This window comes from Bos grunniens, chromosome 18 (assembly GCF_055505025.1).
Source record: "Bos grunniens cultivar Pamir isolate PY7600 chromosome 18, Bosgru_T2T1.0, whole genome shotgun sequence".
In the NCBI taxonomy this organism is placed as follows: Eukaryota; Metazoa; Chordata; class Mammalia; order Artiodactyla; family Bovidae; genus Bos; species Bos grunniens.
Window position 1 is genome coordinate 61,369,464 of NC_141182.1, and position 23,073 is coordinate 61,392,536.

Below are 23,073 nucleotides of genomic sequence, written 5' to 3' on the forward strand. Positions count from 1 at the left end.
ATTCTTTTCATCTTGTAAGACTGAAACTGTGTCTGTATTTAATGATAACTCCCAATTCCTCCTTCATCACAGCCCCTGGAAAACCACCATTCTACTTTTTAGATTCTTTGGCTGGTCTAATAATTATATTGACACGAGACAGATTAACAGATTTAGTTTGTTATGTTTGGGAGCCCCATGAAAACCCTGAGGCTCAAGACAGTTAGACAGTTCTGGCTCAGAGGCTACTCTGAGCTAAGGAGAAGAGGGTAGGGATCTGGGGCTTTGAGGGGAAGGAAGACAATGCAAGGAAGATGGGACGAGCAAATGCTTGGTGAACAAATGTGCAGACAAGTCTTTCTGAGATGAAAACTTATCTGGTGATAGCTTTCTTCCTAGTATAGACCTCCCCCATCTGAATTATTAATATTTCAATCAGTTAAGGGAGAGGCAAGGAAATCCTCCTTTGTCTGCTGTGTCTAAATTGCCTTTAGCCCAAAATCCATGAGCCAAAGTGGCATATTTTGGGGAAATGGATTTTGCTCCCCCTCACTTCTCTTCAAGCAAACTTTCCAATAACTGAAACATGTGAAAAATCCTATTTATGTTTGAAGAAACCAAAACTCAGAGATGCAGAACTTGCCCCATTTGTCCTTGTATCACCTGCCCCTCATCACCCCATTGCTTCATGGAATTGGACTCCCAGGGCCAAGGGAGGGATGGACATTCTAGATGACTTTGTGTCTTTCTTTCTCAGCAGGTCTGAGCCTCCTCAACTATGTCGAGGCTGCTGTATCAGTATGTTCACCAGTTTGGTCGGAAGTTGGTCCAAAGGCGGCTGCTGGAGCCCATAGAGGAGCCTGAGAGTCCCACAACTTATCTGGACGTTCTAGACCTGGTCATCTTGGGTGTGGGCAGAAGCCTGGGAGCTGGCATTTACATTGTGGCTGGTGCAGTGGCCAAATACATAGCTGGACCAGCTATCATCATCTCCTTCCTGGTGGCTGCCCTGTCTTCTCTGTTGTCTGGGCTCTGCTATGCCGAATTATGGGCCCAGGTACCACGTTCTGGTTCTGTGTATCTCTACAGCTATGTCACCATGGGACAACTGTATGCCTTCATCACTGGCTGGAACCTCATTCTGACCTTATTTATTGGTAAGAGGATGGGGAGTGGGAAAATGTGGGCTTAAGATCTGGAAACTGGGTGACAGGATTGGGGTCTTCACTCTTTCATGAGCACTTAGTTATTGAACCTGCAGAAGTGAAGTGCGTAATGATGGCAGGAAAACCCCACAATGTCATTCTACTCAGCTCTGTCCTGTTTGCCTTAAATGATGGACCAAGAATCCAAAGGACAAGAAAATGTAGGGAGTTCCCTGGATAAGAGAGAGGCATATCCCCCAGGCTCATCCCCTCAACAGATTGAAATCTTTGGTCAGTTGTCCTTGTAGGATTTTCCTTTACCCCTATGTTTGAATTTTCAACCCTCATCTCGTAGTTCCTCTGTTCCTATTTCACTGTGTTCTTTCCTCGCATAATATTTATTTCCTCCTAGCATACTGAGTAGTTGACCTACTTTGTGAATTATCTGGGCCTGCTCTTCTCACCTGAAAAAGAGAAAATCTTTGAGATTAAGTATTTGGTCTTTTTTTTTTTTTTTTTTTTTAAGATATCCCATGGTACTAGGTAGAGGAGTACTTAATTTTGTTAATGAATATGCCTTCTTCTTCCTCCATGCAGCCACTGTCTGTGTGGCTAAGGTCTGGAGCTACAGCCTTGACAGCCTGATTGGGAACCACATCTCTCAGGCATTAGAGGGGACTTTCTCTCCGTATATGCCCTCTTTCCTGGCCACGTTCCCAGACTTTGTCGCTCTGGCCCTGGTGCTGGTGATGATTGGTGAGAAGGGGACAGAAACAGGATGAGAAGAGTGGGGTGTGGAGCAGAAGCTGGGGAGGGAAAGGCTTGGGTGGCAGAATGTGGGGGGTTAGGACTAGAAACAAAGGTGGCAGGAGAGGAGGACATACACGGCTTCTATCCTTGGCACCACTGACAATTTGGGCTGGATCATTCTTGGTGTGCGGGGCTGTCCTGTGCATTGTAGGTTTTGAAAAATCATTGGTGGGCATTGAGTAGCATCCTTGGTACCCTCTGCCACCCAGTCCCTTGGCAACTACTGGTCTGCTTTCTGTGTCTATGGATTTGATTATTCTGGATGTTTCATATTCCATCTTTACCATAGGAGTATTGATTCCACAAGCTCGTGTGTCATCCCTGGTTATCAAAGTGTTCACAGGCATGAAGGCTTTTGTTCCAATCTTCATGATCATCTCTGGCTTCATTAAGGGAGACCTGCACAACTGGCAGCTCACAGAAGAGGACTACAGATCGAACACATCTGAATCCAGTGACATCTATAAGACTGGAGGGTACTCTTGGCCATCGAAATGCACTTGGGTGGAAGTGAGGGCTGTGGGTAGAGCTGGAAACATGATGGGGACTAAAGAGAGCTGGGCTGGTGGATCCAGATAATGGGGATCCTGGAACCCAGGACTTGTGGTCTTGAGGGAGGATCCAGAAGAGGTGGCTGAACTCACCTCACCCACCTTCTTCGTCATTCCTTCTCTCACCATAGCTTGGGGCCTCTGGGTTCTGGAGGGTTTGTGCCCTTTGGCCTTGATGGGATTCTTCAAGGAGCAGCTCTATGTTTCTACGCATATTTTGGTTTTGAGTCATTGTCACTACAGGTAACATGGTCATGGCATGCCCCATCAGGGGTGTGGGCACAGTTTGGGCTGCCCCTGGGCATAGGAGTTGGTAGAAGGTGAACTCAGATTTTGGAGGTGCAAAAGGAAAGAGGATTTTCTGATTTCATTCCAGTATGCTTTTCTGATCCAGTATTTCCTTCCATCCTGCAGGCAAAGAAGCCCGAAATCCTCAGCGTTCCATCCCCTTGAGCATGGTGATCTCCACCTTCATCTGCTTTTTGACGTATTTTGGTCTCTCAGCGGCACTCACCCTCATGGTGCCCTACTACCAGATTCATCCTTACAGTCCTTTGCCACAGGCTTTTCTCCATGTTGGATGGGACCCTGCCAGATATATCATGGCTGTTGTCTTCCTGTGTGCTCTTTTATACAGGTCAGTATCATGGTTTTCTCCCTGTCTACTGTCAGATTCTTGGGTATCCTGTCCCTTGGCATTGAGACACAAGAGAGCAAGATGCATTACGACATGTAGACAGGGAAGAGATGCCTCACTCTGTACTGATTCTCTACATCCTCTCACATGTTTTTTGCCTTCCAGCCTCCTGGGTGCCATGTTTGTCATGTCTCAGTTGATCTGTGAAATGGCGGATGACAGGCTCCTTTTCTGGGATCTTGCCCAGATCCACGCCCGTACAGGCACCCCTGTCATGGCCATAACGGCTTCTGGATTTCTTGCAGGTAAGTAAACAAAGCCCACTCCTTCTGGTCAAATTTCTTACCTTGGATGTTTATACTGGTTTTCACTCCCTCCCCACCTTGTTCGTGCCCTCATTCTAGGGGTCATGGCATTACTCTTCGACCTCCTTGATATCGTTGAACTCATGATAATTGGGGTCCTGCTTGCTTATACCCTCGGGACATTTTCTGTTCTCATCCTCAGGTGAGAATTCACTACATGTTGGCTGAGGGTTTTAGACTCGTGGGGATTGATGAGGAGGTAATTTTCTTCTACCTTCATGCTGCCTTATAATTGTCCTGCTGGGCTGAAGTCCAGAAAGATTTTAATTAGACTGTATGATGTTCCATGAGTAGGAGCTGCTATTAATATTGCCTTCATATCTTTAATTAAGGTACCAACCACGTCAAAATTTTGTCAAGAATGAGAAAACAGAGGAAGAAACTGAGATGGAGCCTACACTTGAAGGAAATCCTTTGGACTCTGAACCTGAAGCAGGAACCTCAAACATTCTAAAGAGTCTGTGGTTCCCTCCCAGCACCATCCCCACCCAGAAATCTGGCCAGATTGTCTATGGATGTGCCTTCCTGCTTGGTGAGCAGTTGGATCTCACTTTGGTGGTATTTTGAAATTGACAAGATAGGTTGGGAGCATATATTTTATCAGTTGAGGAATCTTGGAGATATGATGGCCCTTCCTGAGGTGGGCGGTTTCGGGAGGGATATGATCCAAGCTCTTGATCTATTTGGCTTTTGGAGTTGAAATTGTTCTCCTCCACCTTAAGTTCTCCTGATGCTCATCCTGAGCCTGATCCTGGCCCAGTGGCCCAGCCAGGTGTTCTCTGGAGATCCCGTGCTCACAACAGTGGCTGTGCTGCTGCTGCTGCTCATCACTGGGGTCACGGCCATCATCTGGAGGCAGCCCCAGGACCCCACTCCTCTTATGTTCAGGGTAAGGTGACTTTATGTGCCCAAAGTGTCTACCTTGAGTGAATGAAGTCTGCATGCTTTGAGATCTAAACATTCTTTTCTGGACCAGAGAAGAAGGGGAATTTCTAAAACAAATGGATCTTTTGCTGATCCATGCTAAGTGTTTTAGATCCTCCATCTGAGTAGGCACTGAACACACAGCTGGAATCAGACTGGAGTCTTCTCACCCATGTTGGGTATGGCTCATGTTTCAGATACCCAGGGTGCATTCAGGGATGGACTGACTTTGCCCACAGGTCCCTGCTGTGCCTGTCCTCCCACTGGTGAGCATCTTTATGAATGTCTACTTGATGACAAAGATAAACACTTGGACCTGGACTCAAATTGGCATCTCTAATGCCATTGGTAAGTAGTTTTCTGGGATTAAAAACTACTATTGAGCGACTGAACCCAACCCTCTTCCTACTATGTCTGCCCCAAACTTTGTCAGAAGCCATAATAGGACGTCTACTGGGCATTAGTAAGTGAGAAGAGTGCCTACTTTCCCTTATCATCATCTCATTTCTTTACTAGGATTTGTCATATACTTTGGATATGGGATCCGATACAGCTCAGGGTAGAACTGTGATCAACAGCCGCCAGCTTCCATCTCCCAGACTCTTGATGACGATATCCCTAGTGCTTATTCACAATAGCCAAGACATGGAAGCAACTTAAATGTCCATCAGCAGAGGAATGGGTAAAGAAGATGTGGTACATACATACAATTGAATATTGCTTGGCTATTAAAAACAATGAAACAATGCCATTGGCAGCAATGTGTATAGACCTAGAGATTGTCATACTGAGTGAAATAAATCAGTCAGAGAAAGACAAATATGAATGATATTGCTTATATGAAGATCCTAAACAAATGGTATAAATGAAATTATTTACAAAATAAACATAGAGTCACAAATGTGGAAAACTAATTTGTGGTTACTAGAGGTGGAAGGGGTGAAATGATAAGCTAGGAGATTGGGATGAACATATACATACTGTAGTACATATACATACAAAAATAGATGACTAATAAGAACCTACTGTAGAACACAGGAAACTCTTGTCAATACTCTGAAATGGATGAAATGGAAAAGAATCTTTAAAAAATGTGGATATATGTATATATATAACTGACTCACTTTGCTGTACAGCAGAAACTAGCACAACATTATCCATCAACTATACTCCAATAAAAATTTTTTTTAAATAAAAATGACCAAGCATGGTAATGGCACCCCTCTCTAGTCCTCTTGCCTGGAAAATCCCATGGACAGAGGAGCCTGGTGGGCTGCAGTCCATGAGGTCGTGAAGAGTTGGACACAACTGAGCGACTTCACTTTCACTTTTCACTTTCATGCATTGGAGAAGGAAATGGCAACCCACTCCAGAGTTCTTGCCTGGAGAATCCCAGGGATGGGGGAGCCTGGTGGGCTGCCATCTATGGGGTTGCACAGAGTTGGACATGACTGAAGCGACTTAGCAGCAGCAGTAGCAATCATGGTAAAAAGAAAGAAAATATTCCTAGCAGTGAATAATCTTAACCACAGGACATAGAGGCTGTTTGGAATCTCTCCGTGTACTTGAGGATCTTCTGGTTCAAGGGGCACTCTGAGTCTCTATGGATTGTGAAGGTGGGATGCACTTAGAGCCCTGGCAGAAGACAAAATATCTTTAATATTGTATAACTTCAGGTAAACTTCTCAGAGCATAATATGCATACAAAAAGTGCAGGCTTCATTAAGTGTGCAGCATGATGAATTTTCACAAAGACAGTACAACAATCTAACCAGCAACTAGAAGATGAAATAAAATATTAAACCTGCACATAAGGTTGATCGTATCTTATGGCACATTTTCTTTATGCCTGCTTCCAGCAAGAACACAGAGACTGCGCCATATGAAGGAAACTCAGATAACTATTAATATGTGTTGTATGTGTTATACTTTAAATATTAGGGCACAAATAGTTCAGTTCAGTTACTCAGTCATGTCTGACTCTTTGCGACCCCATGAATCACAGCACGCCAGCCCTCCCTGTCCATCACCACCTCCTGGAGTCTACCCAAACTCATGTCCATTGAGTCGGTGATGCCATCCAACCATCTCATCCTCTGTTGTCCCCTTCTCATCCTGCCTTCAATCCTTCCCAGCATTAGGGTCTTTTCCAATGAGTCAACTCTTCGCATGAGGTGGCCAAAGTATTGGAGTTTCAGCTTCAGCATCAGTCCTTCCAATGAACACCCAGGACTGATCTCCTTTAGAATGGACTGGTTGGATCTCCTTGCAGTCCAAGGGACTCTCAAGAGTCTTCTCCAGCACCACAGTTCAAAAGTATCAATTCTTCGGTGCTCAGCCTTCTTCACAGTCCAACTGTCACATCCATACATGACCACTGGAAAAACCATAGTCTTGACTAGATGGATCTTTGTTGGCAAAGTAACGTCTCTGCTTTTAAATATGCTTTCTAGGTTGGTCATAACTTTCCTTCCAAGGAGTAAGCGTCTTTTAATTTCATGGCTGCAATCATCATCTGTAGTGATTTTGGAGCCCCCCAAAATAAAGTCTGACACTGTTTCCACTGTTCCCCCATCTATTTCCCATGAAGTGATGGGACCAGATGCCATGATCTTAGTTTTCTGAATGATGAGCTTTAAGCCAACTTTTTCATTCTCCTTTCACTTTCATCAAGACGCTTTTTAGTTCCTCTTCACTTTCTGCCATAAGGGTGGTGTTGTCTGCATATCTGAGTTTATTGATATTTCTGCCGGCAATCTTGATTCCAGCTTGTGATTCTTCCAGCCCAGCATTGCACAAATAGGCTGGAAGTAAAAGGAAAGAACAGATACCTTGTGCAAACAGTTACATAAGAAAGTAGGGTAGCTATATTACTGTCAAAGTAGACTTTGAAAAAAAGAGAATGATAAAAGATAAAGTGGATCCTTTCATCATGATGAAGAGAAATAATTATTTTTTTTGTTTTCCTCTAGCTTTATTGAGATGCAGTGTAACATTGTGATAATTTTTCTTTACTTTTCTATTGCAGAGACTCTTAGAGTCATGCAATAGAGTTGATGAAGAAGAGTTCTTAATTGAAAAATAAGAAAGCACTAGAGGTAATGATTGATTGATAAATGATCATAATTGGGTAAAACAAAAAGAAAGTGAAACTAGGAAAACAAGATAAAAACTGTTGCTGCAGAACAGGATGCTTAAACTGAGATTATGGACGTTCAAGACATTGATAATAATGAAACATAGGACCGTCAAACAACTGAAGTAGAGTGAAGGAGGGATGGAGGTCAAGAAACTGAGTGCAAGTTATTAGATGAATCCTAGATGTCCATCAGCAGATGAATGGATAAGAAAGCTGTGCTACATATACACAATGGAGTATTACTCAGCCATTAAAAAGAATACATTTGAATCAATTCTAATGAGGTGGATGAAACTGGAGCCCTTTATACAGAGTGAAGTAAGCCAGAAACAAAAACACCAATACAGTATACTAATGCATATATGTGGAATTTAGAAAGATGGTAAGGATAACCCTGTATGCAAGACAGTAAAAGAGACACGGATGTATAGAACAGTCTTTGGACTCTGTGGGAGAGGGAGGGGGGATGATTTGGGAGAATGGCATTGAAACAGGTATAATATCATATAAGAAATGAATCGCCAGTCCAGGTTCGATGCAGGATACAGGATGCTTGGGGCTGGTGCACTGGGATGACCCAGAGGGATGGTATGGGGAGGGAGGTGGGAGGGGGGTTCAAGATGGGGAGCACGTGTACACCTGTGGCAGATTCATGTTGATGTATGGCAAAACCAATACAATATTGTAAATTAACTAGCCTCCAATTAAAATAAATAAATTTAAATAAAAAAATTAAATAAAAATAAAAGTAGATGGAGGAGGGGCTTCTCTGATGACTTAATCCACTGCCAATGCAGGAGACAGGAGTTCAGTGCCCGGCCCAGGAAGATCCCACATGCCACGGAGTGGCTAAGCCCCTGGACCACAGCTGTTGAGCCTGTCCTCTAGAGTTGCAGCTACTGAAGCTCGAGTGCCCTAGAGTCCTTGCTCCACAACAAGAGAAGCCACCATAGTGAGAAGCCCGTGCACTGCAACAAAGACCAAGTGCACCCGAAAATAAAGAAACAAAGAAATAGCATTTCTAAGGAAGGTTCTGCCGTTAAAAAATAAATCAATAAAATAAAAGTGCATCTGATTGATTTAGGAAGTCTGTATATAGCCAAAGTAAAAGATTTTTCTTTTTGGCCTTGGGATAAGTGGGATCTTAGTATCGGACCAGGGATGGAACTTGTGCACCTGCAGCGGAAGCATGTAGTTTTAACCACTGGACCACCAGTGAAGTCCAGAGCCAAAGTAAATTTTTGCTCCCCTTATCATTGAACTTCTTTGGCAATCAGTTTAGGGTAGCTAGACAAAATGCAGGGTGGCAAGGTAAATGTGGGTTTCCAACAGACAATGAAGAAGCTTTATTTGTTTATTAAGTATAGATGTGTCACATAATTTAGGATAAATTTATGGGGGATATAATTGTGCCTAGTGTAGTGAAGTATTCATCCTTACCCCTTACCTTCTGTTTCTCTTCTGCCTTTCTACTCATTTCTCCCAGCAAACAGAGCTGCTTGAAGAAGAGGACTAAGTCGCATTCCACTTCATCCTCTTCCATCCCTTTGGGCAAGGCTGGACACATATGCAATGCTTGTTATTAATAAATGCTTTCGTTGCTAGAATTAACATCAGAGATTTAAACTCCCCTTCTCTTGATTCATGCACAGCTAGGCTTGGAGTCCCCCACACTGGAGTGTGTCAGGTCACGTGCAGACTGTGGGAGGGAGCAGGGTGAAGTGGGGTCCTGAGTCTCACAGCCCACACTTCTCAGGGTCCCTGATGGTCAAATGAATTCAAGTGTCCCCAGAAATAATCAATAAACTATCTGTAATAGGAATAGGAAAGAGTTTTATCTGAGCCAAACTGAGGACTACAGCAAGGGAGACAGTGTCCCTATAGCTCTGGGAAGCTGCTCCATTGAAGCCCAGTTTCCAGCACAGTCTTACACCTCATCCAAACAAAGTGCACGCATCAACACGACAGGGTGCATTCCTTCAGGGTCTCAAAAGAGACAGACTTAGTGCAGAGACAGCGAGGCAATAGCACCCCAGTGTCAGGGAAAGAAACTCGATCTCCCAGGGATTGTTAGCATGGGCATAATGAGAAGGGAGTTATTCATCCTTATCTTTAAAACAGATGCTCTTTACCTCAATGGTTAAAGCGGATGAGCTGTGAGGGTTGGACAGGCTGTCTTAGTTCATACACAGTTCAGGCTGGACCTGAACATGGGTGAGCCAAAATGACTTCCACATTCCTCAATATGTGAACATTTTCTCCGTCACAGGCATATAAAAATCTTAGAACCATATGATCTAGCAATTCTACTTCTGAGAATATATCCAAAAGAATTGAAAGCACACTCTGAAAGAGCTATTTGTAAACTCCTATTCATCGCAGCATTATTCACAGTAACTAGAGCATGAAAGCAAGCCAAATGCCATTGACCAAGAAAGGGTAAGTCAAATGTGATATGTGCCAATAATAGAGTATTATTTATCATTACAAAGGAAGGGAATATTAAACAGGCTACAACATGGAGGAAACTTGTGGACACTTTACTAAGTGATATAAGCCTGACAGGAAACAACTAATAAATATTCTATGATTCCACTTAAGTAAAGGACCTGGAGTGGTCAGTTTCACAGAGACAGAGAGCAGAAGGGTGATTGCCAGGAACTGTGAAGGAGAAAGGGGGAATTGTTGATGAATGGGTGCAGAGCTTAGGTTTTGCCAGATGAAAAAAAGTCCTGGAGTTTGGTTGGACAAAATGTGAATGAACTTAACGTGATTGAACTGGACACTTAAAGATGGTTAAAATGGTCAATTTTATTTTATGAATATTATACTGGAACAAAAATCATCTTGGAACTATTCCCCAAGGGTAACCACAGAAGAGTCAGGGCTGATAGTAACACGGCAGATGCTCCCCGCCCACCCAGCCCCATCCCCACCCCAACAACCCAGGGGTAAGGACTGTCTTCTGTGCTCAGGACTCCCTGCTTCGGTTCTTGGAGATGTCTCAGCTCTAGCCCCGCACGGCTTACCCTCAGCCTCCCTCAGGCTCTGCTCCAAGGATCCAGTAAGTCTTGGGTCACCCTCTTCTGTGGGAGACTGGGCGCTGAATTCACATCCTCCCAAAGAGACCTCTGCAACCTCAGAGTGCAGGGGGAGTCAGCCTGGCTCCAGCCTGAGGGTGGAGAGACCCATTTTCTACGTGAAAGCAGGAGCTGGGAGTGTGTGTGAAAAAAAGGTGTGTGGGGGAGGAGGGGGGTGATTGGACCAGTGTCCTGACAATATGTGAATATTTTTGACTCATATAATAGCAATGCTATGCTATGCTAAGTCACTTCAGTTGTGTCCGACTCTGTGCGACCCCATAGACGGCAGCCCACCAGGCTCCCCCGTCCCTGGGATTCTCCAGGCAAGAACACTGGAGTGGGTTGCCATTTCCTTCCCCAGTGCATGAAAGTGAAAAGTGAAAGTGAAGTCATTCAGTCGTGTCCGACTCTTAGCGACCCCATGGACTGCAGCCTACCAGGCTCCTCCATCCATGGGATTTTCCAGGCAAGAGTACTGGAGTGGGGTGCCATTGCCTTCTCCAATATAATAGCAATAATTACCCTTATACAGTGAATGTGACACGTGGACCACTGATTTCCATCTTCACTATACTCTCTGCCCTCCGTGTCTGTGGGTTCCTCATCTGAAGATACGGGAGTAACTGCAAGGAACTTGGGCATCTATGGATTTGGGTATTCATGAGGGGTGACAGTTTGATGATTTATATTCAATTACTTTTGGGTTTGCTACACCCAGCTCTGGTGGCTCAGATGGTAAAGAATCTGCTTGCAATGCAGGAGACCTGGCTTTGATCCCTGAGTCTCAAAGATTCCCTAGAGAGAGAAATGGCAACCCACTCCAGTATTCTTGCCTGGAGAATCCCAGGGACAGAGGAGCCTGGCAGGCTATAGTCCATGGGGTCACAAAGAGTCAAACAAGACTGAATGACGAATACACACACACCCAGCAACTCTGTGAAGCCAGTTCTATCATTTACCATTGGTAGCAATTTTAACAATGGTGGTATAATAGAAGTTACATGAAATTTACCATCTTAGCCATTTTTAAATGTTGTTGTTCAGTCACTAAGCTGTGTCTGACTCTTTGAGACCCCATGGACTGTAGCCTGCCAGGCTTCCCTGTGCTGCACTATATCCTGGAGTTTGCTCAAATTCATGTCCATTGAGTTGACAATGCCATCCAACCATCTCATCCTCTGTCACCCCCTTCTCTTCCTGCCCTCCATCTTTCCTAGCATCAGGGTTAACAAATTCAAATTGCTTCATATGGTGGGCCCATAAAAATTCTGAGGCACAATCAGGTAATCGAGGGTTATACACTCCCCTAAGCTGAGGAGAAGGAAGTAGGGATCTGGGGCTTCAAAAGGGAGGAAGACAACTTACAGGAAAATGGGTAGAACAAATGCTTGGGAAAAAATATTTGCGGCTCCAGGCAGGAGAGTCTTTCTGAGATAAAAAGTTATCCCTGGTAATAGGTCCTGGCATAGGTTGCCTAATCTAAATGATTTTGAGCCATAAAGTGAGAGGAAAAAAGATTTTTTTTGAGTCTGCAGCATCTTAATTGTGTTTGCTCAAAACAACCCACAAGCCAAAGTGACACATTTTAGGGTGATGTTTTCTGCTCCCCCAACTTCTCTTCAGCCACCCTTCCAGTAACTTTGAAACATATTAAAAGGTGTATTTATGCTTAAGGGACCAAAGCTCAGAGATGGAGAACTTGCCAAGTGTGTCCTTTTACCACCTGCTCCCCGTCACTCTCCTGGTGGTTCAGATGGTAAAGAATCTGCCGGCAACTCAGGAGACATAAGAGACCCGGGTTCAATCCCTGGGTCAGGAAGATCCCCTGGAGAAGGAAATGGCAACTCACTTTAGTATTCTTGCCTGGAGAATCCCATGGACAGAGGGGCCTGGCCCTGGTGGGCTACAGCCCATGGGGTCGCAAAGAGTTAGACATGACTGAGTGACTCACTATTCACTCACTTCCCCATCACTCCATTGCTTTGTGGAATTGGATTCCCAGGGCCAAGGGCAGATGGACATTCTTTCTTCTAACATGTATTTTGTTGAAGTAAAGTTGACTTATAATGTATTAACTTTGGCTGTACGGCAAAGGGATTCAGTTATATATATGTATTTTGGTGCTTTTTGATATTCTTTTCTATTATGGTTTATCACAGGATATTGAACAGAGTTTCCTGGGTTACACAGTAGGACCTTGTGTAGGATGGACATTCTTGATGGCTCTGTGTCTTGTTTTCTCAGCAGATCATGGTCTCCTCAACTATGTCTAGGATGCTGTGTCAGTATGTTCGCCAGTTTGGTCAGAAGCTGGTCCACAGGCGGCCGCTGGAGCCCATAGAAGAGTCTGAGAGTCCCACGGCTCATCTTAACATCCTAGATCTGGTTGTCTTGGGTGTGGGCAGAAGCCTGGGATCCGGCGTGTATGTCTTGATTGGATTCATTGCCAAGCTAATAGCTGGACCATCAGTTATCATCTGCTTCTTGGTGGACTCCCTGTCTTCTGTGTTGTTCGGGCTCTGCTATGCTGAGCTGGGGGCCCGGATACCACACGTTGATTCTATGTATCTCCATAGCTATGTCATCATGGGACAACTGTGTGCTTTTGTCATTGGCTGGAACCTCATTTTGTCCTTATTTGTTGGTGAGATGATGGGTAGGGGGAAGATGTGGGCTAAAGATCCAGGAACAGGGAGGTGATATTGGGGTCATACTCATTTATAAACCCCTTGCTGTTGACCTTGCAGCAGGAAGCTGGTAATAGTGGCCAAAACCCCTTCAACTTCTTTCTACTCAGCTCTATCCTGTTTTGCTTAAATGATGGACCAAGAACTCAGAAGAAAGGGAACTGTAGAGGGTAGATGAGAGGGGGACATGGCCCACAGGCTCACCCCCTCATCATATTGAAGTCTCTGCTCAGCTGTTGTCTTTGTGGGAATTTCCATTATCTCTAGATTTTACATTTCACCCTCATCTCCCTGCCCTCCTGGTCCCACTTCCCTGTCTTCTTTTCTTATATAGCATTGATCTCTCAGTGTATTAACCAGTTGATGTATTTTGTGAATCATTTGGGTCTGCTTTCCCCTTCCCTCTCTCCCCTCCCCCATGAAGAGAAACTTTGAGATTAGGGTTTTTGCTTAATTAAAAAAAAAAAAAATACATCCCAAGGCACATAGCAGAGGATGTGTGTTTATGTGTGTTACTGAATATTCCTCTTATCACTGCAGGCACTGCTTGTGTGGCCAAGGCCTGGAGCATCGCCTTTGACAGCCTCACTGGGAACCACATCTCTCAGGCGTTAGAAGGAACCTTCTCTCCATATATGCCCTCTGCCCTCGGCACTTTCCCCGACTTTGTCGTGCTGGGCCCGCTGCTGCTGATTACTGGTGAGAAGGGGTCAGTGATAGAAGAGTGAGGTGTGGAGGGGGAAGTGGGGTGGGAAAGGATTGGAGTGGTGGAATGGTGGGGGGCTTAGAACGGGAAGAAGGGTCTGAGATATGAGAGACAGAAAGGGAGGACATAGCCGGTTGTTTTCTACCCTTGGCAGTAGAGATTCTGGGCTGGATCATTCTTTGGTGTGGGGGTGGTCCTGTGCATTGTAAGGTGGGTTTTTTTTTTCCAAGTCATTATAGAGTTTTGAGCAACAACCCTGGCCTTTACCCACTAGATACCCCTGATGCCCATTCCCCCAAACTGAGGTATTGAGAATATCCCCGGACAGAGCCAAATGTCCCTTGGAAGGCAAAATTATGCCTGCTCAGAATCATTTCCTTAGACCAAAAAAGTTCCGTCCTCTCTATTGAGACCAAAGATGTTTTTTCAATGGAGATGAAATTCTCATGGTATAAAATTAACAATTTTAATACTTGCCCACCTTTATTGAGATATATTTGACATAAACAAATGTCTAAATTCAAGGTACACAATATCATGATTTTTTTAGATCCCCCCTGTTGTGAGATGATTGCCACAGTAAGAAATTAACCATCATAAAGGACACACTCAGTGACATCTAGTAAATTCACAGTGTTCTACAACCATCACCTCCACCTAGTTCCAGAGATTTTCATCACCTGAAAAGGAAACCCAGTACTCATTGAGCAATCACTGCCCATCTGCTACCTCGACCCCGGTCCCCAAACCCCCAGACCCTGGTGACCACTAGTCTGCTTTCTGTCTCTATATATTCATTTATTTTGGATGCTTCCTATTCCATCTTATCCAAGGAGTACTGGTTCTTGGAGTTCCTGTGTCAGCCTGGATTATCAAAGTGTTCACAAGCTTGAATATTTTGATTCCAATCTTCATGATCATCTCTGGCTTCATTAAGGGAGACCTGCTCAACTGGCAGCTCACGGAACAGGACTACAAAAACACATCTGGATCAAGTGACATCTACAGGACTGGAGGGTATCCTTGACCTTAGTAACACGTGTGAGGGGTGAGGGTGTGCCGGGTTGACAACATGGTGGGGATTCGAGAGACCTGGGCTGATGGATCCAGGTGATGGCAGTCCTGGAGCCTAGGACTTGTGGTGTTAACAGAGAAGTCCAGTAGAGAAGGCTGAACTCACTTCACCCATGTTCATCCTCGTTCCTTCTCTCACCACAGCTTGGGCCCTCTGGGTTCTGGAGGGTTTGTGCCTTTTGGCTTTGAAGGGATTCTCCATGGAGCAGCTATATTTTTCAGATCATATTTTGGCTTCAGTGTCATTGTCACTAAAGGTAACAAGGTCATTGTATGTTCCATTGGGGGTTTGGACATGGTTTGGGCTCCCCTTGGGCTTAGGGACGGGTAGAAGGTGAGGTGTGTGAGGGAGGGGGTTTTGTGCTTTCACCCCAGTGTGTTTCCTGACCCATTACTTCCACCCATCCTGCAGGGAGAGAAGCTCGAAATCCTCAGTGTTCCATCCCCTTGAGCATGGTGATCTCCATCTTCATCTGCTTTTTGGCGTACTCGGGTGTCTCGGTGGCACTCACCCTCATGGTGCCCTACTACCAGATTCATCACTACAATCCTTTGCCACAGGCTTTTTTCCATGTTGGGTGGGCTCCTGCCAGATATGTCATGGCTGTTGTCTTCCTATGTGCCCTTTTATACAGGTCAGAGTCATGAGTTTCTCCCCATCTACTGTCAGATGCTCAGGTATCCTGTCTCTTGGGATTGAGAGACAAGAGGGAAGGACACCTCACATGGACTAGAGAGCAGATGGCCGGTCTGTCCTGCTTCTCCACATGTTCCCATTTTCTTATCCAGCCTCCTTAGAGCCATGTTTGTCTTGTCTCGGTTGATCTGTGCGATGGCAGATGATGGGCTCCTTTTCCGGGGACTTGGATGGATCCATGCCGGTACCCACAGCCCCATCATAGCCATCCTGGCTTCTGGAACTCTTGCAGGTGAATAAGCAAAACCCACTCCTTCTCTAATCAGTTCCCCTCATCTGGACTTTTCCAGTGGTTTCTAATTCCCTTCTTCCACCCTCATTCTAGCAATCGTGGCATTACCCTTTGAGCTCTGAGATATTGTGGAATTCATGTTAATTGGGATCATGCTTGCTTACACCCTTGTGGCTTTTTCTGTGCTTGTCCTCAGGTGAGACTCCACTTCACTTTGACTGCGGGTCTTGGACTTATGGGAACTGATAGGGAGGTAGTCCTCTTCGGCTGATATGCTGCCTTCTAAAATCCTGCTCTGCTTAAGGCAGCACAGATGGGGAATAGATTGTGTGATGATGGATCAGTAGGGGCTACTCTTAATATTGCTTTAATACCTCTAATTCAGGTACCAGGCAGATCAGAATTTCAGCAAGAATAAGAAAACAGAGGAAGAAACTGAGATGGGGCCTGTAACTGAAGAAAGTCCTTCAGGATCTATACCTGAAGCAAGAATGTCAAACTTTCTAAAGAGTCTGTGGTTCCCTGGCAGCACCATCCCCACCTGGAAACCTGGCCAGATTGTCTATGGATGTGCCTTCCTGCTTGGTGAGCAGTGGGATTTCTCTTTGGTCATATTCTGAAACTGACAGGAGGTGGTGGGAATGTGTATTTTGGAAGTTGAAAAGCCTTGGAGATACGATGTCCCTTCCTGGGGTGGGCAACTTTGGAGTGGGGTGTGACCCAAGGCACTGATACATTTGTCTTCTGGGTCCAGCCTGTTCTCCTCCTTGACCCTTGCAGTTCTCCTGCTGATAATCCTGAGCCTGGTCCTGGCCCAGTGGCCCATCCAGGTGTTCTCTGGAGACTCCGTGCTCACAACAGTGGCTGTGCTGCTGCTGCTGCTCATCACTGGGGTCATGGTCATCATCTGGAGGCAGCCCCAGGACCCCTCTCCCCTTTACTTCAAGGTAGGTGACCTTATGTGTCCAAAGTGTCCACCTTCAGTGAATGCAATCTGCAGGCTTTGACGTCTAAACATCCTCTCCTGGTCCAGAGAAGAAGAGAAGTTGCTAAAACCAGTGGTCCCTTCCCGGTTCCACACAGAGTGCTTTACATACACAATCTCAGCAGGCACTCAACACACAGCCTGAAGAGGACTTGAGTTTTCTCACCCACATGGGGTAGGGTCTCCCTTTCAGACGTCTGGGCTGTGTCCAGGGATGAACTGACTCTGCCCACAGGTCCCTGCTCTGCCTGTCCTCCCACTGGTGAGCATCTTTGTGAACATTTACCTGATGATGCAGATCACCTCTGGGGCCTGGGTCCAGTTTGGCATCTGGAATGCAATTGGTAAGTGACTTTCCAGGATAAAGAGGTGTGACTGAACCCAGTACTCTTCCTACTATCTTGTCCCCAAAAGTTTGTCAGACACCGTACTAGGAGGTCTATTGGGTATTTGTAAGTGATGAGAGCACCTACTTTCCCTTCTCACAGTCTCATTTCCCTACTAGGATTTGTCATATACTTTGGATATGGGATCCGACACAGCCTGGCAGGGAACGATGAGCCACAGCGACCAGCCTCCAATTCTCAGACTTGACAAAAACATCCTGTAACCACAGGACATCGATGCTGTGTGGAATCCCTCTAGGCACTGGAGTTATCTTCTGGTTCAAGGGACACTTTGAGTCTGTGGACTGTTGTTATTGTCTTCTTGACAGAACAGAACCTGGGGACAGGAGTCGACAAAAAGAAGGTGAAGAAAAGAAGGACGTGGGGGACCCAAGTCTCTACTGGAACAAGGGTACTTTATTCATGGCAGCGTGTGCTTATATATTGTTATACAAGGAAGCTTTAGACAGAAAAATAAAGTTGAGTAAAAAACACTGAAACCAGACGCTTAACAACAGTAACTAAGGGAATAACAATAGTCATAGGTCCATAGCAACAGTAACTAGGGGAATAGCAATTGTCACAGGGCCAGAAGACAATCCATGTATTGGAAATAGGAAGATGACTAAGTAGTTTTACAGAAAAGTAAAAAGGTTACTGAAAGGAATCCATGTATGCGTTCCACCTCATGACCTCAGTCCTGAGAACTGTGCAGCTCTGCTCGTTTCTGTTTTCCAGGAACTTATAAGGAACAGAAGTCCCTTGAGAAACAGAAAACAACATATAGGATTCCTTAAAATTAAACGTTCCCTGACAGACTGTGATGGTGTATGCATTTAAAGCTCTATGTTTACTGGCAGTGGAAAAAATCACATTGGTGTTGTACATGTATATTTTTTCAAATAAACTTTTAATAGCATAATATGCATAATGAAAAGTTCAGTCTTCACAAATGTGTAGCAAGATGAACTTTCATAAAGAAAGTACCATGATATAATCAACATCCAGAGGAAGAAACAAAATACTAACCTACAGATAAGAAGATCCTGCTTGTGGCTCTTTGCAGCAAAAACACCAGAGATTGCCTCATGGGAAGGAAACTCAGGTACTGTATATTGTGTCAAGAGTTACACTTGAAATATTAGGACAAACAGATTGGAAGTAAAAGGAAGGGAACAGACACACTGTGTAAGCAGTAACAGAAGAAAGCTAGGGTAGTTATATTACTCTCGGACAATGTAGACTCTTAAAAAAGAGATTAATAACAGATAAAGTAGATCATTCATATCAATAAAATGATCATTTAAAAAAAATCTCTTCCCCCACTTCATTGAGACATAGTGTTACACTGTGTAAATGATTGTTTTTCTTTACTTTTCTATTGTAAACTCAGAGTCACACAGTAGAGTTGATAAAGAAAAATCCTCAATTGAAAAATGAAACTGCCTTGCTAGAAGTGGGGGAAAGGGGTTTAGGTAATGGGTGGTTGATAAATGGTTATAGCTGAGTGAAACTCTAAGATGGGAAGTGAAAGTAAAAGGACAAGATAAAAAGTTGTTGCTGCAGAACAGAATGCTAAAATTTAGAGTATGGACATTCAAAAAGTCGGTAATAACAAAGTACAGGACTGTTTGTTGGAACAATGGAAGTAGAGTGAAGGAGGTCAAGAAACAGTACAAGTTATTAGATTGCCCTGGGTAGCTATACAATGTGATAGGGTAGCCAAAGTCCAGCCTTTGTAACCAAGTACCAAACTGAAGAGTGGAGACAGAGCCAAGGGGGCAAAAGCGGACTAATGCCCTCAAAACCATGTGTCCTGACATGGAAGGGTAGGAGGAGGTTTATAATTGTTCAAAGAGGAGAACATGATGAGCTAATAGACACTCTTCTGATGGGTTGGTGTGAGGTCACTGGGAATCAGCATCATCAACTTTCTGATTCCAACTGGTCTGGGGTCTATGTGTTCATGGGTAGTGTACAGTTAACTTTTTTCAGCTGGCTGGGGGATTCAATATCTGCAACATAGCCCCAAAATATCATTGTATATATCTCAAATGGGCAGGGCAGAATCCTGCCCCTACCGCACCGCAAGGCTGTGCTATTGTGGGTTTTTGTTTTTTTTTTTTTCATTTTTTTATCTGGCTGCTTTGGGTCCTAGTTGCAGCACACAGGATCTTCATTCATCATATGGGATCTTTCCTTTCAGTGCATGGAGTGTAGCTGTGGCACTTGGACTCAGTAGTTGTGGCTCTCCCATCCAGTTGCTCCATGGTATATGGTATCTTTGTTCCCCCAAAAGAAAGTGAAAGTGTTAGCCGTTCTGTCATCTCCGACTCTTTGTGACCCCATGGACTGTGTCCATGGAGTTCTCCAGGCAAGAATGCTGAAGCTGGTTCCCTGTCTTCCTCCAGGGGATCTTCCCAACTCAAGGATGGAACCCACATCTCTATGTCTCCTGCATTGGCAGGCATGTTCTTTACCACTAGTGTCACCTGGTAAGCACTTACACGTGCTGCTGCTGCTGCTAAGTCACCTCAGTCATGTCTGACTCTGTGCGACCCCATAGATGGCAGCCCACCAGGCTCCCCCATCCCTGGGATTCTCCAGGCAAGAACACCGGAGTGGGTTGTCATTTCCTTCTCCAATGCATGAAAGTGAAAAGTGACAGTGAAGTTGCTTTGCCGTGTCCGACTCTTAGCAACACCATGGACTGCAGCTACCAGGCTCCTCCGTCCATGGGATTTTCCAGGCAAGAGTACTGGAGTGGGGTGCCATTGCCTTCTCCATTACATGTACTACTGGCCTCTTATTTGGTTGAAAGCACAATCTGCCTGCAATATGGGAGATCTGGGTTTGGTCTCTGGGTCAGGAAGATCCCCTGGAGGAAGACATGGCAACCCACTTCAGTATTCTTGCCTGGAGAATTCCATGGATAGAGGAGCCTGGTGGGCTACTGTCCATGGGATTGCAGAATCAGACATAACTCAGAGCAATTAACACTTCAGTTCAGTTCAGTTGCTCAGTCATGTCTGACTCTTTGCGACCCCATGGACTGCAGCACGCCAGCCCTCCCAGTCCATCACCAACTCCCAGAACTTGCTCAAACTCATGTCCATCGAGTTGATGATGCCATCCAACCATCTCATCCTCTGTCATCCCCTTCTCTTCCCACCTTCAATCTTTCTCAGCATCAGGGTCTTTTTCAGTGAGTCAGTTCTTCTGCTGAATGGGAGAAGATAAATCTGCAAATGATACATTAATATTCAACATATATAAACAGCTCATACAACTCAACATCAAAGAAACAAACAAACAACTCAACTAAAACATGAGCAGAACTAAATGATATTTTTCAAAGAGAAAATGCTGTGGCCAACAGACATGTGACAAGATGCTCAACAGTGCTAATGATCAAGGAAATGCAAATCAAAACCGTGAGAGACCACCTTGCACCTGTCAGAAAGGCTGTCATCAAAAAGGACAGAAATGACAAAGGTTGGCTAGGATTTGGACAAAACGGGACCCATGTACACGGTTGGCAGGGGTGTAAATTGATGCAGCCACTGCACAAAAAAACTGTATGGAGGTGTCTCTTAAAACTAAAAATAGAACTACCATATGATGTAGCAAGTCCATTGCTGGGTATGTGGCAGTGAAAAGGAAAAAGCGGAGTGAGTTTTTCTCTTTCCCTTTCCTGAGAACAAAGAAGAAAAAAGAAAACAGTGAGCAGGCCTAAACATTTCCTTTTTTTTTTTTTTTTTTTAACTTTAATTGCTCCTAACTCTGCATGTCTGTAACTGGCTTTGCTTTTCTGCCCCCTGATTCTGGAGGAAGCTGCACTTCACACCTATTACCCTTTGCTTACCCTTATGACACTCCCTTCACCTTGTTACATTTCAGAAAGAAGGCCGCAGACCCACCGAACTGCCCGACTCAATCACTGGGCTACTGACGCCAGCCTATGATGGTTTTTGAAAGAATGCAAGAGGAAGAAGACAAGATCCTACCATCTTGGTTCCTCTTCACTGACTCCTGACTGCGAGCCTTCATCTTCTAAGCCTTTATCTTAGGAGGGGAGGCACAGTCCTTGAGGCCTGAACCTACTTTATTTCCTTCTCTGCCAATTGAGAATTAAAGCCACCTGTATATTACCTCCAAACTCTGTCTCCATATATTTTTTTTCACTGGGCAGAGAAAGCCAATATTTTGGCCAACAACAGCTATGTACACACACACACACACACACACACACACACACACACACATACACACACACACAAATATATGCGTGTATGCATGCATGTGTGTGTGTGTGTGTGCTAAGTCACTTCAGTGGTGTCCAACTCTGTGCCCCATGGACTATAGTTTGCCAGCCTCCTCTGTCCATGGGATTCTCCAGGCAAGAATACTGTAGTGGGTTGCCATGCCCTCCTCCAGGGGATCTTTGCTACCCAAGGACAGAACCCCGTCTCTTACATCCCCTCCCTGGTAGATGGGCAGGCAGGTTCTTCACCACTAGTGCCACCTGGGAAGCATGTGTGTGTGTGTGTGTGTGTGTGTGTGTGTGTGTACGCTCAGCTCTCCCAGAAAACAGCTCCTAGAAGAAGTGGACCAAGTCACATCCTCTTCCATCCCTTTGTGCAAGGCTGGATGCAGGCACGGTGCTTGTTCCATGCTTGCGTTGTTTGGATTCACATCAGAGATGTTAAGCTGCCTTCTCCTGGTTGGGGCACAGCTGAGCTTGAAGGTCCCCACACTGGGGTGTCTCAGGTCGGGTGCAGACTGTGGGGGGTCGAGTCATGTAAGAGGACTAGGAGGGAACAGGGTTGAGTGGGATCTCAAGTCTTACAGCTCGTATTTCTCACGGTCCTTGATCAAATGAGTTCAAGTGTCCACAGAAATGATCAATGAAAAGTACATAACCGAAATAGGAAAGAGTTTTCTTTGAGCCAAACTGTGGCCCTCAAGGGAGACAGTGTCCCTAGAGCTCTGAGGAACTGCTCTGCTGAAGCGTGGTGTCCAGCGCAGTCTTCTACCTCATCCAAGCAAAGGACATACATCAACATGACAGGGTATATGTCTTCAAGTTTTCAAAAGAGACAGACCTAGTTCATAGCGAGACAAAAGCTTCTTGGTGTCTGGGGAGGGAACCTTATCTTCCAGGGAGTGTTAACACGGATGCTGTGAGAAGGGAGTTACTCATATTTATCTTCAGAACAGACATTCTTTACCTTAGTGGTTAAGCGCTATGAGGGTCTGACAGGCTGTTTTAATTCACACAGAGTTCAGGCTGAACCATGGATAAGCCAAAATGACTTCCCCATACCTCAATATGTGAACATTTTCTCCATCACCAGCAGATAAAAATCTTAAAACCATATGACCCAGCAATTCTACCTCTGAGGATATACCCAGAAGAATTGAAACCACACTCGGGAAGAGACATTTATACATTCGAGTTCACAGCAGCATTATTCACGATAACTAGAACATGAAAGCAACCCAAGTGCCCACTGACCAAGGAAGGGATAAGCCAATGTGGTGTGTGCAAGGAACATGGTATGTACTGTTTATTCAGCATTAGAAAGGAAGGGAATTGTGGACATTCTTCTAAGTGAAATGAGCCTGACAGGAAAGGACAAATACTCTACGACTCCATGGAAATGAAGCGCC

At 44.9% G+C, this 23,073-nt stretch overlaps 2 protein-coding genes across 2 annotated transcripts; both read left to right on the plus strand.

The window, feature by feature from the left end:
* The first annotated feature begins 757 nt into the window (after positions 1-757).
* LOC147354548 (cationic amino acid transporter 3-like) lies at positions 758-4,974 on the plus strand. The gene is made up of 11 exons (XM_086354373.1): positions 758-1,136; positions 1,677-1,880; positions 2,224-2,410; positions 2,617-2,712; positions 2,880-3,122; positions 3,288-3,427; positions 3,527-3,629; positions 3,820-4,019; positions 4,210-4,376; positions 4,651-4,759; positions 4,928-4,974. The coding sequence occupies exons 1-11, from the start codon at positions 758-760 to the stop codon at positions 4,972-4,974; spliced, it is 1,875 nt and encodes a 624-aa protein (XP_086210499.1).
* Positions 4,975-12,898: 7,924 nt separating this feature from the next.
* On the plus strand, positions 12,899-18,566 carry LOC147354549 (cationic amino acid transporter 3-like). Its single transcript, XM_086355144.1, is given in 11 exon segments — positions 12,899-13,277; positions 13,861-14,019; positions 14,860-15,043; positions 15,245-15,357; positions 15,513-15,735; positions 15,890-16,029; positions 16,123-16,225; positions 16,415-16,614; positions 16,810-16,976; positions 17,250-17,358; positions 17,520-18,566. Coding segments are annotated over 11 exon segments (1,866 nt in total). The 3' UTR covers positions 17,609-18,566.
* Positions 18,567-23,073: the final 4,507 nt, after the last annotated feature.